Source organism: Phycodurus eques, chromosome 2, assembly GCF_024500275.1.
Source record: "Phycodurus eques isolate BA_2022a chromosome 2, UOR_Pequ_1.1, whole genome shotgun sequence".
NCBI classification, from domain to species: Eukaryota; Metazoa; Chordata; class Actinopteri; order Syngnathiformes; family Syngnathidae; genus Phycodurus; species Phycodurus eques.
In genome coordinates this window covers 30,687,910-30,703,106 of record NC_084526.1, presented here as the reverse complement: position 1 = coordinate 30,703,106, position 15,197 = coordinate 30,687,910, and the positions used below count along the sequence as shown (strand labels likewise).

The 15,197-nt window shown below is 40.5% G+C and overlaps 3 protein-coding genes across 6 annotated transcripts in view; 1 reads left to right on the top strand and 2 right to left on the bottom strand.

The window, feature by feature from the left end:
• apip (APAF1 interacting protein) overlaps nucleotides 1-1,347 on the bottom strand; it is a 29,733-nt gene extending 28,386 nt beyond the window's left edge. The window contains exon 1 of one of the 3 annotated variants that reach the window (XM_061670243.1): nucleotides 1,293-1,347. In XM_061670243.1, the coding sequence (XP_061526227.1) occupies nucleotides 1,293-1,340 (48 nt within the window). In that variant the 5' untranslated portion in view covers nucleotides 1,341-1,347. The other 2 variants (XM_061670245.1, XM_061670244.1) reach the window with 2 other exon arrangements.
• Nucleotides 1,348-8,783: 7,436 nt separating this feature from the next.
• LOC133399112 (uncharacterized) lies at nucleotides 8,784-11,627 on the top strand. The gene is made up of 5 exons (XM_061670242.1): nucleotides 8,784-8,944; nucleotides 9,989-10,603; nucleotides 10,694-10,768; nucleotides 10,868-10,946; nucleotides 11,031-11,627. Exons 1-5 carry the CDS (start codon nucleotides 8,875-8,877, stop codon nucleotides 11,200-11,202), a joined length of 1,011 nt encoding a protein of 336 aa, XP_061526226.1. The 5' UTR covers nucleotides 8,784-8,874; the 3' UTR covers nucleotides 11,203-11,627.
• Nucleotides 11,628-11,709: 82 nt separating this feature from the next.
• LOC133399111 (excitatory amino acid transporter 2-like) overlaps nucleotides 11,710-15,197 on the bottom strand; it is a 29,652-nt gene continuing 26,164 nt past the window's right edge. For both annotated transcript variants that reach the window (XM_061670241.1, XM_061670240.1), the window contains exon 11: nucleotides 11,710-14,360. In XM_061670241.1, the coding sequence (XP_061526225.1) occupies nucleotides 14,289-14,360 (72 nt within the window). In that variant the 3' untranslated portion in view covers nucleotides 11,710-14,288. The remainder of the gene's footprint in view (nucleotides 14,361-15,197) is intronic.

Below are 15,197 nucleotides of genomic sequence, written 5' to 3'. Positions count from 1 at the left end.
CACGAGCGTGCTTGAGCCTATCCCAGCTATTGTCGGGCGAGAGGCGGGGTTCACCCTGAACTGATCGCCAACCAATTGCAAGGCACATATAAACAAACAACCATTGGGTTGGGATATTTCTCAATCACTACCACTGATTTCAAGAAATCATTTTTAAAAATCTATTAGGTATTGTCAAACCAGTCCGGTCTGGGGGACACTACACCACCCAGGTCTCCACTAAAAGAGGTCCCATCCAAATCTTATGTTGCATTTCAAAATAAACGTCCCCTGAAATATGCATATTTCACTGTCATTATCACTGATTTTAAAAAAAATCATCCATCAATTTTCTGTACCGCTTATCCCACCTCTCTTCGGGCGAGAGGTGTGGTACACCCTGAACTGGTCGCCAGCCAATCGCAGTGCACATAGAAACAAGCAACGATTCACACTCACATTCACACCTATGCAAAACAAGTTATGACAAAGTGTCTTACCATTACTATCGAAAGTGCCGAAAGCAAACATGGTCGCTCAGTATCGTTCCAGTTGTGTGACCTAGTGTGGGTGCACGTAAGCTTTCAATGAGCTTCACAGTCTTTGGGATGCCGTAAAAGCTCTAAGAATCATTCGTTGACCAGCTGTATGTACAGTCTATAACGCAACACGACACTACAGTTTATTAATTACCGGAAATAAGCGTGAATAACCCGATAACTCGTGGTGGGCTCTTGACTTCCATAGGCTTTCTGCCAACCGAGACACCACGTGATCATTTGGTGACGACACGGCGAACGCTCCCATAGAAAAAAGGCTGTGAGTATTTCCATGCATTTCCATGTATGCAGCTTATCGATATATTTTTGATTGGGGGAAAAAAAGACCATTATACCAACGACATTACCACTGAGGACATAGCCTCCTGTATTGGTCTTATCTGTCTCGTTTCATCAAATGCAACTAGCCGACATCCACTTTGACAGACGCACAGCTGAAGGTAGATATTGCCAGGCCAAATATTATTAATTTAAAACACGAAAATGCAAATTAACATACAAACAGACTGACGTGGCAAATGGGAGATAATTCGGCTGACCTCAATGGAAACGTACAGCATACAGTACTCTCTTTTTTTCAACAGTGGAACAGCCTTCGTGTTTAGGCGTGCAAGTTTTCGCTAACTTGATAACGTGACGTGGACTGAGGTCATAAGTATGGAATCAAAATGGACACACCTTCGCGTTACCAAGGCTAAAACACACCAATTCGTTTGATTTCCTCTCCTTGCAAGCGTGTACTGTCGCGCTTACCGGTTTGGAGTCGCACAAGTTGAAATAAAAATGTTTCAAGGCGCGCATGCGTTGTATCCACTTCTTCTGGTGTGTTTCTGACAGCCTTGGCTTCCTTACGGCACTTCCTGCCCCCTGCCGGGCAGTGTTAAAATGTACGGATTGGCGCTCATGAGCTCAATCTTGTAAATGGGACGAATTCATGCAATGCATCTGAGTTTTGAAAAGGTATTATGTAGTACTCGTTGTCCACTGTACTGAGCTAATTTTTTAGTTCAAACTTTTATTTATTGCTTATTTATCATTATCATCTGTTTAAACTACGACTTTCGTATTGGGCGCTGTTTGCTCCATTCAACGTAACCGTTGGTGACGTTTAACTTTAGTTCACCAATCAAACGACACAAGACAGTCACATGACAGCACACGACGTCTTCTATTGGGCATAGGTATTAACACGAGATATGCCATTCCCGCCTAATCGATATGCATACCTGGCGGCCATGTTGGAAAGGTCATCGTTCCCATAGAAGTCAAAGGTGCGCGACTGTGTTTACATTTCAGGCAACAAAAACAACAGCTTTGATGTATTGTGTTATTTGCCATACACTGTCTGCCCAAACATGGATATTCTAGCACACTTATAAATTGAGAAAGCAGCTTGCGGTAAATTTCAGATGTTTTTGTTGTTGTTTTGGATGTGCATATTGGCATTGTGGCTTGTCAAAATTAGTATTTAAAAAAATTGTAGTCTCATGAGTTTCAAGTTATTTTACTGATGATTGTGGTTTTATTTTTTTAAATAATAGAGTACCAATAATTTTGCCAGTGTCATGTGTAGAAAGAAAAGAACACGGTACCTAACAGGCTCAGTTATGTTCTGGGGCTGCTCTGCTAAATCTGGCACAGGGTGTATTGAATCTGTGCTGGGTGCAAATAAATCTCATGACTAACAAGCCATTCTGGAGCAAAATGTGCTGCACAGTGTCAGAAAGCTTGGTCACACTTGCAGATCATGGATCTTCCAACAGAATAATGACACAAACACACCATCCATCCATTTTCTACCGCTTATCCGAGGTCGGTCGCTGGGTCAGTAGCTTTAGCAGGGATGCCCAGACTTCCCTCTCCCCAGCCACTTCATCCAGCTCTTCCGGGGGGATCCTGAGGCGTTCCCAGGCCAGCTGAGGGACGTAGTCTCTCCAGCGTGTCCTGGGTCGTCCCCCGGGTCTCCTCCCGGTGGGACGTGCCCGGAACATCTCACCAGGGAGGCGTCTGGGAGGCATCCGAATCAGATGCCCCAGCCACCTCATCTGGCTCCTCTCGATGTGGAGGAGCAGCGGGTTTACTCTGAGATCCTCCCGGATGACCGAGCTTCTCACCCTATCTCTAAGGGAGAGCCCGGACACCATGCTGAGGAAACTAATTTCGGCCGCTTGTATCTGGGATCTTGTTCTTTCGGTCACGGCCCACAGCTCGTGACCATAGGTGAGGGTAGGAACGTAGATCGACCGGTAAATCGAGAGCTTCGCCTTTCGTCTTAGGTCCTTCTTTACCACAACAGATCGATACAAAGTCCGCATCACTGCAGGTGCTGCACCGATCCGCCTGTCGATCTCCCGTTCCATTCTTCCCTCACTCGTGAACAAGACCCCAAGATACTTGAACTCCTCCACTTGGAGCAGGATCTAATCCCCGACCTGGAGAGGGCACACCACCCTTTTCAGACTGAGGACCATGGTCTCAGAGTTGGAGGTGCTGATTTTCATCCCAACCGCTTCACAGTCGGCTGCGAGCGGTTCGCAGCCGAGTGTGAAGCACAAACAACAGTCAGGATCCGTCCCCTCACCCGAAGGAGGAGGGAGGCTCCGCTCTCGTCCACCGGGGTGAATCCCAACGTATAGGCGCCGAGCCGGGGGGCAATAAGTATACCCACACCTGCTCGGCACCTCTCACCGTGGGCAACTCCAGAGTGGAAGAGAGGACTGGTACCAGAGCCCAAGCTGTGTGTGGAGGTGAGTCCGACTATATCTAGTCGGAACTTCTCGACCTCACACACCAGCTTGGGCTCCTTCCCTGCCAGAGAGGTGACATTTCACGTCCCTAGAGCCAGGTTCTGTAGCCGGGGATCGGATCGCCAAGGTCCCTGCCTTCGGCCACCGGCCGGCTCGCACTACACCCGACCTCTATGACCCCTCCCACAGGTGGTGAGCCCATGGGAAGGGGGACCCACGTTACCCTTTCGGGCTGTGCCCGGCCAGCCCCATGGGTGCAGACCCGGCCACCAGGCGCTCGCCTTCGAGCCCCACCTCCAGGCCTGGCTCCAGAGGGGGGCCCCGGTGACCCACGTCCGGGCAAGGGAAACCTCAGTCCATTGTTTGTCGTCATCATAAGGGGTCTTTGAGCCGTGCTTTGTCTGGTCCCTCACCTAGGACCTGTTTGCCACAAACACACATAATGAAAAACAACAATTTCTCAGAAGAAAACATGGAACGATTCTGTATCGTCCAAATACTATTGGACAGCTGTGAAAAAAGCTGAAACATACTGTACAGTCTTGAGAAGGCACCTTTCAAACCTGAGAAGGTTGGAGTACTTTGTCCATGAATAGTGGGCCAAAATATCTGTCGAGACATGCTTAAATTCTCATTCAGACTTCAAGAAATTGTTTGATTGCACTGATACCCTCAAAAAGTTGTGCAATCAAATATTAAAAGAAGAGTACTATCATTTTTGTCCAGGCCATTTTCATTAGATTACATTTTAAGATTACTTTGTTGGATCAAAAAAAAAGAAAATACATAATTTTCATTTGTTAATTTTCAGTAAACCTCTATTTATTATTACTTTTGTCAGTTTCAAGTTATTTTAGTGATCATTGTGGGGTTTTCTTTCATTAACAGAGGGTTACCAACAATTTTGTACAAGATGGCAGCGTGCAACTATGGCATCTTGGGGCTCCTCCTTTTTAGCCTGCGCTATGGTTAAATCTATCACAGTTTTCAAAATCTGCCGATAAAATTATTTGGCACAAACACACATTTACCGTTTCCTTGATAAGCTTTCATGACATAACAGAGGAAATGGATGGACACTGGGTACTTTGTGGGTTGTATTTGGACTCGCAGTGGAGGAACAGCAGAAATAAAAGCAGAATTGAAATTAGGATGCTAAAGAGATGGACATACCCACCATGTTTATATTGTTCTGCACTAAAAGTAAACAGCAGTTCGTCACTCTTAGTATAAGGCACCATTATGCTGTTGTTTTGTACGGGCAGTATCACTATGATGGTCTCGCTATTACTGTTCAGGCAACAACTATGCCCTTCAAAAGGAAATCAGTTATAACAAAGTTATTGTAACAATCATAGTAATCACTAATGTAATTATTTATTAAATAAAAAGAAAATGTATTTAATTTTTATTAACTTACTTTGGGCTACTACCTTAATTAAAAAAAAAAAAATAAAATAAAATGTAGCTGCATTACCAGTTAAGTAGCAACCCTTTATTGCTCAGTGACTGTTATTTTTTGTCAATGTATTTATGTCTCAAAAGTGTTCTCTGTCAATTGACTGTCTGTTGTCATACTACATCGGCTCCAACTACCGGAGACAAATTCCTTGTGTGTTTTTTGGACATACTTGGCAAATAAAGATGATTCTGATTCTGATACAGGAAAATTCAGTGATTCTGTCTCAATATCAGTCTCATAACCTTAAACTTCACGTACATTGCACCTAAATATAATGTTAAATGAAAGTTAAGGAATTATCTAGAAAATATTTTTTTTCCCCAAAACTAACCCAGATAAATACATGCTCTGGATAAAGCTATGCAGCCAACTGCAAAGTCAGTAAATCTAAAAAAGTAAATTCATGCCGTGATCACACTATGTTCTCTGCAGTTATCGTTTCATTTGTTTTTTGTATTTTACATACTAACACTTATTTAACTATTATTTGAAGTGTCTTGTGTTATGGGTATCATTTGAATTAGATGGATGGATGGATAGATAGATAGATAGATCTTTTTTATAAAGTACCTCGTAACATCACTGGTCATATAATACATGACGTTTTTTCATTCACATGATTTCGTAAGTGTGTTCTTGATATACAGTATTACATTTCATAGTTCAATGTTACATAGGGAAACTTTGTTGTGAGGATTGCAAGACTGGACAAGTGCTCACCCACACATGTTGAGCAATTCAAACGAATTTCGCCAGTTCTTCATTATGCCTAATAGCCAAAGGCTACACGCCTATAATGTGCATCAGTCACCCTTACATCACACCACTGACTCACCTTATACACACCGCCTGTGGAACAAAATCACTCTCGTCTTTGAAATAATGTGGTTAACTTCTTCTCTGGTGAGAGTTCCCCTGAATGATGGCGCCCATGAGGGAAGAATTGATGAGCAATGTGTGTTTTTTCAAGAAGTGTACAGTATCAGAACCACAGATACCTTAACTGAATTTAAGCTCTCTTCATTTGGCAACATTAACAATGTGTTTGCATTTATTGTAATATTGCTACCCCTCCCCCTTGTGTACTTGTTTAATACGATAGCCATAGATGTTCTTCTCATCTGTTATACTAGTAAGACTGCAATTGTAATCCAAATTCATACAAACATAAATATCAATAGTTTATTTAGTAACATTTGTACACAGTGGCGATTGTAGACCAATTTTACTAAGGCTGGCCTGGCTGGGGCCAGTGGTTTTGTAAGAGGGGCACAATCAACCCATTGTTAGCTAACGTTAGTTAACCTTATCACAACACAAAACAAAGCAGTTATGTATCAACTTGGTTGCTAAATGTCGGATATTTATCTCTATTGTTTTTTTGTCTATAGTTCTAAATGAACAAAAAATAAGACAATTGGTCCTATTTCTGCATCATAACGACAAATAACAATGAGGCAGACATTGAGACAGCCGGATAATGGGGAGGAGAGAACTAATGGCAAGTTGAGAGGATCACAGAGAGAGAGCCAAAGGACTTGGACATTGGTTTTCACAGAGCGGACACAGAGCAGGAACAAGAGATAACTGACGATCCTGAGAGTGAGGAGGCTGAGATTGAGATACAAGCATAGTGAGAGACACAGACAGAAAATACAATATATGAGCACTCACACGCACTAGACCATCAGGTTTGCCCATCCATCCATCCATTTTCTTCCCCTTATCCCAGGTCGGGTCGCGTGTGCAGTAGCTTTAGCAGGGAAGCCCAGACTTTCCTCTCCCCAGCCACTTTATCCAGCTCCTCCAGGGGGACCCCGAGGCATTCCCAGGCTGGCCGGGAGGCATAGTCTCTCCAGCGTGTCCTGGGTCATCCCCAGGGTCTCCTCCCGGTGGGACGTGCTTGGAACACCTCACCAGGGAAGCATCTAGGAGCCATCCTAATCAGATGCCCAAGCCACCTCATCTGGCTCCTCTCAATGTGGAGTAGCAGCGGCTCTACTCTGAGCCCCTCCCGGATGACCGAGCTTCTCACCCTATCTCTAAGGGAGAGCCCGGACACCCTGCGGAGGAAACTCATTTTGGCCACTTGTATCCGGGATCTTGTTCTTTTCGGTCATAACCCACAGCTCATGACCATGGTTGAGGATAGGAATGTAGATCGACCAGTAAATTGAGAGCTTCGCCTTTCGGCTTAGCTCCTTCTTCACCACAATGGAGCGATACAAAGCCCGCATCACTGCAGACGCTGCACCGATCCGCCTGTCGATCTCCCATTCCATTCTTCCCTCAGTTGTGAACAAGACCCCAAGATACTTGGAACTCTCATCTCCGACCTGAAGAGGGCACGCCACCCTTTTCTGATTGAGGACCATGGTCTCAGATTTGGAGGTGCTGATTTTCATCCCAACCGCTTCACACTTGGCTGTGAACCACTCCAGTGAGACTTGTCAGGGGAGTGCCCTGGGAGTATTGGGTACCGAACCTCCTTATCTTTATCCGGGCTGTTTTGGTCCCTGTACGACCAGTGTCAGAGTTTTGTCTGCATTGCAGTAAGTCGGTTTCGTTTCCAGCATTGTGATGTTGAGAAAAACAAAACATTTGCCTTTGTGTGTGTGTGTGCGTGTGTGTATGTGTGTGTGTGTGCGTGTGCATGTGTGTGTTACCTTGAATTTTAATTACATTAAATTCATGTTATCAGGGACCATAAATTAAAAAAACTGCCTATAAAAAATGGTAAACTGTAATGTGTATGTGTAATGTGTATGTGTTGTCTAGCTTTAGCTATTTGCAGTCCTAGTTCCCCTGGACAAGCTTTATAATAAAATGAAACAATGTACTCAATACAAAACAATGTACTCAATACAAAAATGCAATTATGAATCCAATAAATAAATAGCATGAATAATTAAATGCAATGTGGCCCTTTAGACAGTGTACTCTATGTGTCTCTTCATTTTTATCTATAGATAAAACAAATTAATGGCAGAGGAATTCACAAACTGCGATTGGCTGGCAACCAGTTCAGGGTGTACCTCGCCTCCTGCCCGATGATAGCTGGGATAGTCTCCAGCCCTCCCGCTACCCTTGTGAGGATAAGCAGCACAGAAAATGGACGGAGAATGGATGGAATACACAACATTTAATCTTCCCAGTATATAAATAACATTTCAAATAGGTTACTCTTGAGGGCTTGCTTGGTTTAGCGCTGTGGTAAGGTTAAAAAGAATGAAATCAACACAAGAGGACATTAACGCATGGTATGGCATGCTGCTATTATAATTCATAAAGTTGCCCAACAACATTTATTGACCAGAAGTCTGAGCTTGTTACAATACAGTAATGTTCCTGCGACTGCCTCTCGTTGGATGGATGCTGTTAACTTTGACCTTGTGGCGTGTATCAACAAAACTTGAACGCTGTTTTCAATGGTGCAATGCACTAAATGATCCTGTATTCACATTTTTATATACAGAATGTATTACCTCGCTGTTGCCCAAGTGTTGACGAGTGTTTTTGCCTTGAGTTGGTAAGAAAAATTAGCAAAAATAATGTATACGCCTTGCCATCTTTTGAACCCTTCACACAAAACACAACAGAGCCAACTAGAATGTTGAGTCACGCACATCCCTTTTGCCTTTGCGTCAGAAGTATTTCACAATTTTAATAATTACACTACTGTATCATCTTTGTTCTTGAGGGGGCACAGGGACTTTGAGACTGTTCTGAACCGCGACTGTTTTTTGTTGTTGTTGTTGTTGTTTTTACGTGGAATCCTTGGAAGAGATTTCAGTGTATAAAGCCTGTCTTTCTGAATATTATAATGCTCAGTTTTGAATGGCACATTTCTAATGAGAAAACCAAAATATTCAAAAGACCTATCTCTATGATGAAGGGCAGTTATACACTACAGCAAATCACAACCACAAAGTTTCAGTGTGCTCTCCTTTACAAGAAGGAAATGGGCATGGGAAATGTGTGAGGAAGAGGGTGTGTTCACAGGTGTTCAACCCCTTGTATTTGTGTGTTGCCAGTCATTGTTGTGCTCATGCAACACAAACCCGGTGCCTTTAAAAGGTTGAGGTGTGAACCTAAATAAACTTTATTGTTACTGTTTGGTACAAGAATGAAGACCTCTCTTCTTTTCGGAATTTTTCTTGGACTTTGGGCAATGGTCTATTCTACTCTGATTAATTGTAAGTGGAAGTCCTTTTGTTTAATATTGCTTCCCCCCATAGTTTTTCTAACTTTGCTGGTGGCTAATTTAGTGTATTATTATTATTTTAATTGTTGTATTAAGTGTAACATTATTTTAACAGGAAGTATTGAGAAAATGAATCACTTCAAATATATTAGTCTTTATACTGTAACACACTGTTGTTATTATAAAGCTCAAGAGCATACTATCATTTTTAGATCGTCCTCCATCTTCAAATGTAATTTTCAGTACATATGGTGTTGATTCGATAAGTAGGTATTTCTCATTCCCAAACTGTCTTTTTTTCTTCACCAAATTAGTGTTATATATGTTTGTAGTGCTACCACCTGAAGTGCTCTTTCTGGTTTGCTGTATTTTTTTTTCAAGGCCTTAAGCATAATGTTTCACTTTCGCAGTGCACGTTTCAGTCGTAGCTCTATATGTCACACTAAGTTCTTTGTAGAATAAGATGTTTGAATTCTTGGTCTAGAAAATGTGAAACTGGAGAGAGCAAAGCGGAAATACACACTCCAGTGCTCCATACAATGTCATACATAGGAAAGAGCGGAACTGACGATGAAAAGATGAGATGAGATGCTTTTTTTAAAATATGTAATCACCCAACACAAAAATAATCAGGTTAAATATTAGAATAAATGGTAGCATTTGTTAAATTATTATTAAACTTACCATAAAATTGACATACAGTTCATTATAAAATGACAAAATTTATTAATCCCAGTTTGTGATTTTGCACCCCATTCTATACTTGAGTTATATTCACAAGGTGTGCCAAAAGTTTGATAAATTGAAGTTGTAATGAAACTTCCTCTCAACCCACTCGCATATGAGTAATCACCCAGGTTAATCATTACAGTCACACCTTAAAAAGCAGACACAAGTTTCTACAAGAATTCCAGGCGGAGCATGCAATCTCCTTTAAGGTCATAGATTACTGCTAAGGGAAAGAAAACTTTCCATGTCAAGTGTGGTATGTAAATATTTGTGGTGATCCTTGTATTTTTCCATCTCTTTCCCACAGCTGTGGCCCAAATTCCCATTAAATCTGAGGAAGACGTGCTCCGTGAGGCTGTGACCGATGGGTTCCTCGTTGAACACTTTCCCTCCCCGTCACTCAAATCCGCACCACTTCAAGAAAACCTGACCACTCAAAAGTTCAACCAAACATCCTCGGGCACAGAAGATAGTGATAATCATACCCTGTTGAATGAGACCACTGAAGGCAGCACATCAGGTGACGGGCTCTTCCAGCTCAGGGATGAAGGTTATTCAACCACAAGCTATGAACGAAATTTGTCAAGTTCCGACTCATCTACGACCCTAAGTCCTCACTCTAACTGGACCTCTTTGTCAGAGCCAAACGCAACCCAGTCAAGTAACACCACAGAGCCCAGTCTGCCCTCCCAAACTGATGACCCAGAGAGTTTTTATTCTGGATCTGGAAATAGCGAGATGCTCGACCAGTATTCTTCTACACAACCTAGTATAACCTCTACTCGAGGTGATGTGGCCACATCATCTTTCTTTAACACAGAACAGGAGGCTCTAAGTGATGAAGATTTGGGGTCAGGAGCAGGATTTGGAATGCCAAAGGATAAAGGAAAAGCCAGAATATTTGAATTTCCATCTGTCCAAGGTAAACATCCTTTATAGATCCATAAAACCGTAACATCAGCTGATAAACATTAAACTTGTTTTGTTTGTTTTGTTTTTTTTAACATCCCAGGTGGTGAATTTTACCAAGTTCCGAAGTCCGACAATTCTCCAGCATCAGAACAACACAAAGGACATGTGACACCAGGTGATTGTCAAACAAATCCAAATCCCTGCATGTTTTAAGAGACATTTTAAAATATACTGTATATCAATATCATTAAGTCCAACTCTCCCCTATCACCAGATTGGATCATCATCTTGGGTTTTGTTGTTGGAGTTGCAGCACTGGTGATGCTTTGTGCTGCTATCGCTACCAGAGACAAGTGAGATTTATAACATCGTAGAGAGTAATTGTAATCTTGTAATCTTATTCTCCTAGCTATTTATGAATCATTTCTTCTTTTTAGGTGGAATGGTCCGAGGCAAGCATCGAGTCCACGAACCAAAGTTGACTCCTCACAGCAGCAGAAAGCAGAGAAAGAAGCATTCCTTCAAAAAGATACACCCGTGGAAAATGGAAATGGAGTAGAGTACACAGTTATCCCGTTGGAAGAGCTTCCAGAGAAAGATTTACAATGAGACAAACATTTTATTCCAAGAATGTGGAGCTCTGCCTCCTCAGACGCTGGTCAAAAAGATTAAGTATTCTTGCAACTTTATATTGCAAGAAATATTTGGCTTCTTGGTGGCATTCATAAATACTTTGCAACTACATCACTACTCATTTCTAATTAGCTAGTGTCATAAACTCTTGTTAACCATTAGAATCTGGTCAATTAAGTAGTTAAAAGTATTTATTCAATACCACCACGTATTCCTGCGTAATATTCAAAGAAGTGTTAATTATTGGTCTGTTGATAGGCAATAAAAAATTATATATATATATAAAATGTAAAATATTGGATTGAAGTATAATATGTAATTATTCATGAGTAATTATAATTATTATGACATTATTTTTGTACATTTTTTGTAAATTTTTTATTGTATGTCAACTATGAAAGCACTGAATCTACTTATGCACCTTTTTAGAAGTTCCTATTCTGTACCATATGAAACATGCTTTGAGAAATAGGTCGACCAGCACCTCATCAATAATTTATTTGTATCATTTGATATTTACATACACATATGAACACATGAGACACACTTTTGGTATATTTTTTTTGCCTGACAAAGACTTATGCCCTGCAGTTGTTCAACATGCTTGTGAATTTGGACAGTCTAGGTCAAGATACATTGCAATGGATGTTAGAGAGAAAAAAGAAATAGAAAATACATGTTGAATTTACTAAAGAGTTCACATTTTCATTTAAAAAAAAGAAGAAAAGAAAGACATTACTACCCCAGATCAGTTGATCAAGAACACTTCCTGGTCAGATCCCGAAAATATACAAGGAAATATAAAAGTGAAGTTTTAAATTCAGCGATAATATATTCCATTCATATGAGTCTGATATTCAGATCGGAACGTCAATCAGAATCAGGACAGACTTTTCCCATCTTCCTGAAAGGTGCTATACTGATAGCCATATTTCATGAAAGCAATGCAGTTCAGTTCAGCATGTCACAGTTTGGTTTAGAACAGTAAACCCTGATCTGGCTAGTGTTTTCACTGAGTGCTGTATTGGTCAGATATTTTAATAAAATACATACATACAAAAGGGATCTTGTGTTCTTCCCATTCCATTCCTGTTGATTGTCACCCAACAACATACTCTAATGCAGTGCCTCACTCAACCCTTTATGTACTGTGTACAATACAGTGCAGCTGATACCAAAGGTAAAAAACAAAAAGGTGGAAAAATGTTGTCGTACATGCAGTTCAGTTATTCTGGTACCTACCACATTTACGGAAATTACAACAAACCGTATACTCAAAGTGAAATGACCTGTACTGCTTGATGAAAATCGCCTAAACGGAACATCTGACACAGGTCGCACTACATACAGACACTTAGCTGCCACCAACGTTTTCCAACTTACAAAGGTGTTTCCCTTTGCTCATGACCCTGAAACGACCAAATACACCATCAAACAACTACACAATTCATTCGATAATTAGGCTTCTTCCCCTTGACCATGATTTGGAACTTGGTAATTACTCTGAAATATGAAGGGAAATTATCTTCATAATAATAAAACTTTCACAAACATTCACAAAAACTACTGGCCCATAGTGGGGTATACTAAACATATTCTAAATTGCTAACTAATTATAGAAAGCATAGCAAAAACCATTCAGAACAATGACGAGTAAGCTCCATACAAGTTGTACACATTTATCTAAAGAGAGTATATACTGTATACACAAAGTGCAAGGAGGCACTTTAAGCAAGAATATTTTTACATTAGCTGTTGCTTTCTTTAGACCAAAATAAATGAGAGAAATTAAAGAGATGACAAAATCAAATGCTGGATACCAAATCAATTATGCACCTAACCACACAAATTAAAATGTGTAGTCACGGGACGAAAAACAAATTGGTCTAAATCAAAGTCTCGCAGATGAGGAAGGCCCAGCCATCCTCAGTCAGCCTTTAAACTGAATACAAATAATTTCCTGCATTAATGGGAGTCCCATATTAACTTATATCCTGAAATTTCACTAATATGCTTACTGCAACATGCAGTTGATTTCTTCAAGGCAATTTAAATATATAGCAAAAGAGAGAAAAAAAACACAAAACAATGCACTGGCTTTGAATAATGTCAGAGCCATTTCTACCTTTTCCCTCTTTACTGACAACCAGCTTGTTTGCCATGTTTATCTTTCCCTTTTGTGCTCAGAAACAGCACATAATGTATCAACACATACATTCCAGACATACCCTGTAACTGCTCCTAAAAATTCAATGTTTCAATCGTTACAAAAATATTTACAAAAACATGAACAAAGCAACATGGAGGGGACCCTCATGTACTTGCTTTACAACAACATATCATGCACTGGCTGTTGCCACAGTTAGATGCCATCCCTTTTCCCCTTTATGTTGTAAAACATAAGATTTCGGCTTAGGCTTGACTGTATGTGCGACATCAGAGTATAATCCCATTCGTCGAAAAGTAAAAGGTACCGTATTGCACCAGCCTGTCTTTGTATCGAAATATCGAACAGAGAGGCGCATCTTCTGTTTACCTTCTGGAGCCTACCCATTGACCATGTTTGCATTTTAAACTAGTCAAAAAAAATCTAAATCCAATCAACCATTCCTGAACATAAGCAACATTCACCGCTTAAAAAAATTCTAAAGCATTGACCTTAAGATTTGCATCAGCCGAATGCTCTCCTTACTCATTATTTGGAGCTCTCTATGCAACACAAAAATGTTAAATACAAAAGTGAAACAAGATATTACAAAACATTGAAGAATTCTGTACCTGACTGAACATGAAGTTTGCAGCAGCACCAAGTAAGGCCCTGATTCATTTTCAACCAAAATGTTGTCAGAACTTGTGTTTGGTTTGTGCAAATGTACATTCTAAGGTGATGTGAGGCTACACAGATGGATAGTAGAAAAATAATTAAAAAGAACATCTTTAGGGTGGTATTCCTGTATAGTCTCTGCAGTAATTGTTGTTTGGGTATCATTTTTATATTTTCGTCATCAGAAGGTAAAAGCTCGTGCAACTCAGGGTAAGGCGCAGCAGCTCCTCGGTCTGCTTTACTCGCATTTCCATGGTTCCTCTTCAACAAGAGAGAACCCTGCAGTCTTGCCATTTTTGCCCATGGTGACCTGAAAGCAATTATCAAAAGTTTCTAACTAAGGGGCCAAGGCACCATCATAACAAACCATTAGTGGTTGGAGCAGAGAAGCCAAAAGTTCTTGACATTTGGGCCATTGTCGTCAGGATGGATATTAATATGGGATTTGCCAGCATCTGTCTTTGAACACTCATGTAATGCAATAATAGGTGTTTTATGGTTACAGAAATACATAAAAACAAGATTAATGCATTTTGAGAGTTGGCCATGTATTTAATGGATTCTCTGCCCAACCGAATTACAATACGCCGAATGATGAGAATGCAACTTCGGCATCATATACAGTACAATGCAGTATCACCACAAGGTAAGCTAACAGCAATTTTGTTGTTGTTGCTGCTCGTAAAAGAGCTTCAGCATAATTAATGAAGGGTCTAAGTTAATTAATCTATGCATTATTTACTGAAACAGCAGTCTTTATGTCATACCACAGGCAAACATTTATCCTTTCAAATATGAAGAGAATTTAAACAGTAGTTTGGTTGGGGCTGCCTTGAATACATAAATACATGTCCAATTATTAATGTAACAAAATAATCACTTTTCTTTCTGAGTGATATCAGATAACCACAAACAAATCATTGATACTTGTGTTCAACATGAAGCATAAGGAATGTAACAAACACATGTTGATCTGGATCAAATACACTGACAACTTTTTTAAATATAAGAAACGATTTCATGAAGAACAAACTAAGCCTTTTGCTAACCTGGTACCAGAAAAACTGCTTTTTCATAAGATTAAATGGCGAATGTGTCAATCCAGAAAGCTTTCTTTCGCTTCACCGACATTTTGCTCATTGAACAT

Coding starts and splice junctions, on each gene's coding strand:
- LOC133399112 (XM_061670242.1), top strand. CDS start 8,875: ATGAAGACCTCTCTTCTTTTCGGAATTTTTCTTGGACTTTGGGCAATG. Junction 8,945..9,988: donor CTATTCTACTCTGATTAATT/GTAAGTGGAAGT, acceptor TCTTTCCCACAG/CTGTGGCCCAAATTCCCATT. Junction 10,947..11,030: donor GCTATCGCTACCAGAGACAA/GTGAGATTTATA, acceptor TCTTCTTTTTAG/GTGGAATGGTCCGAGGCAAG.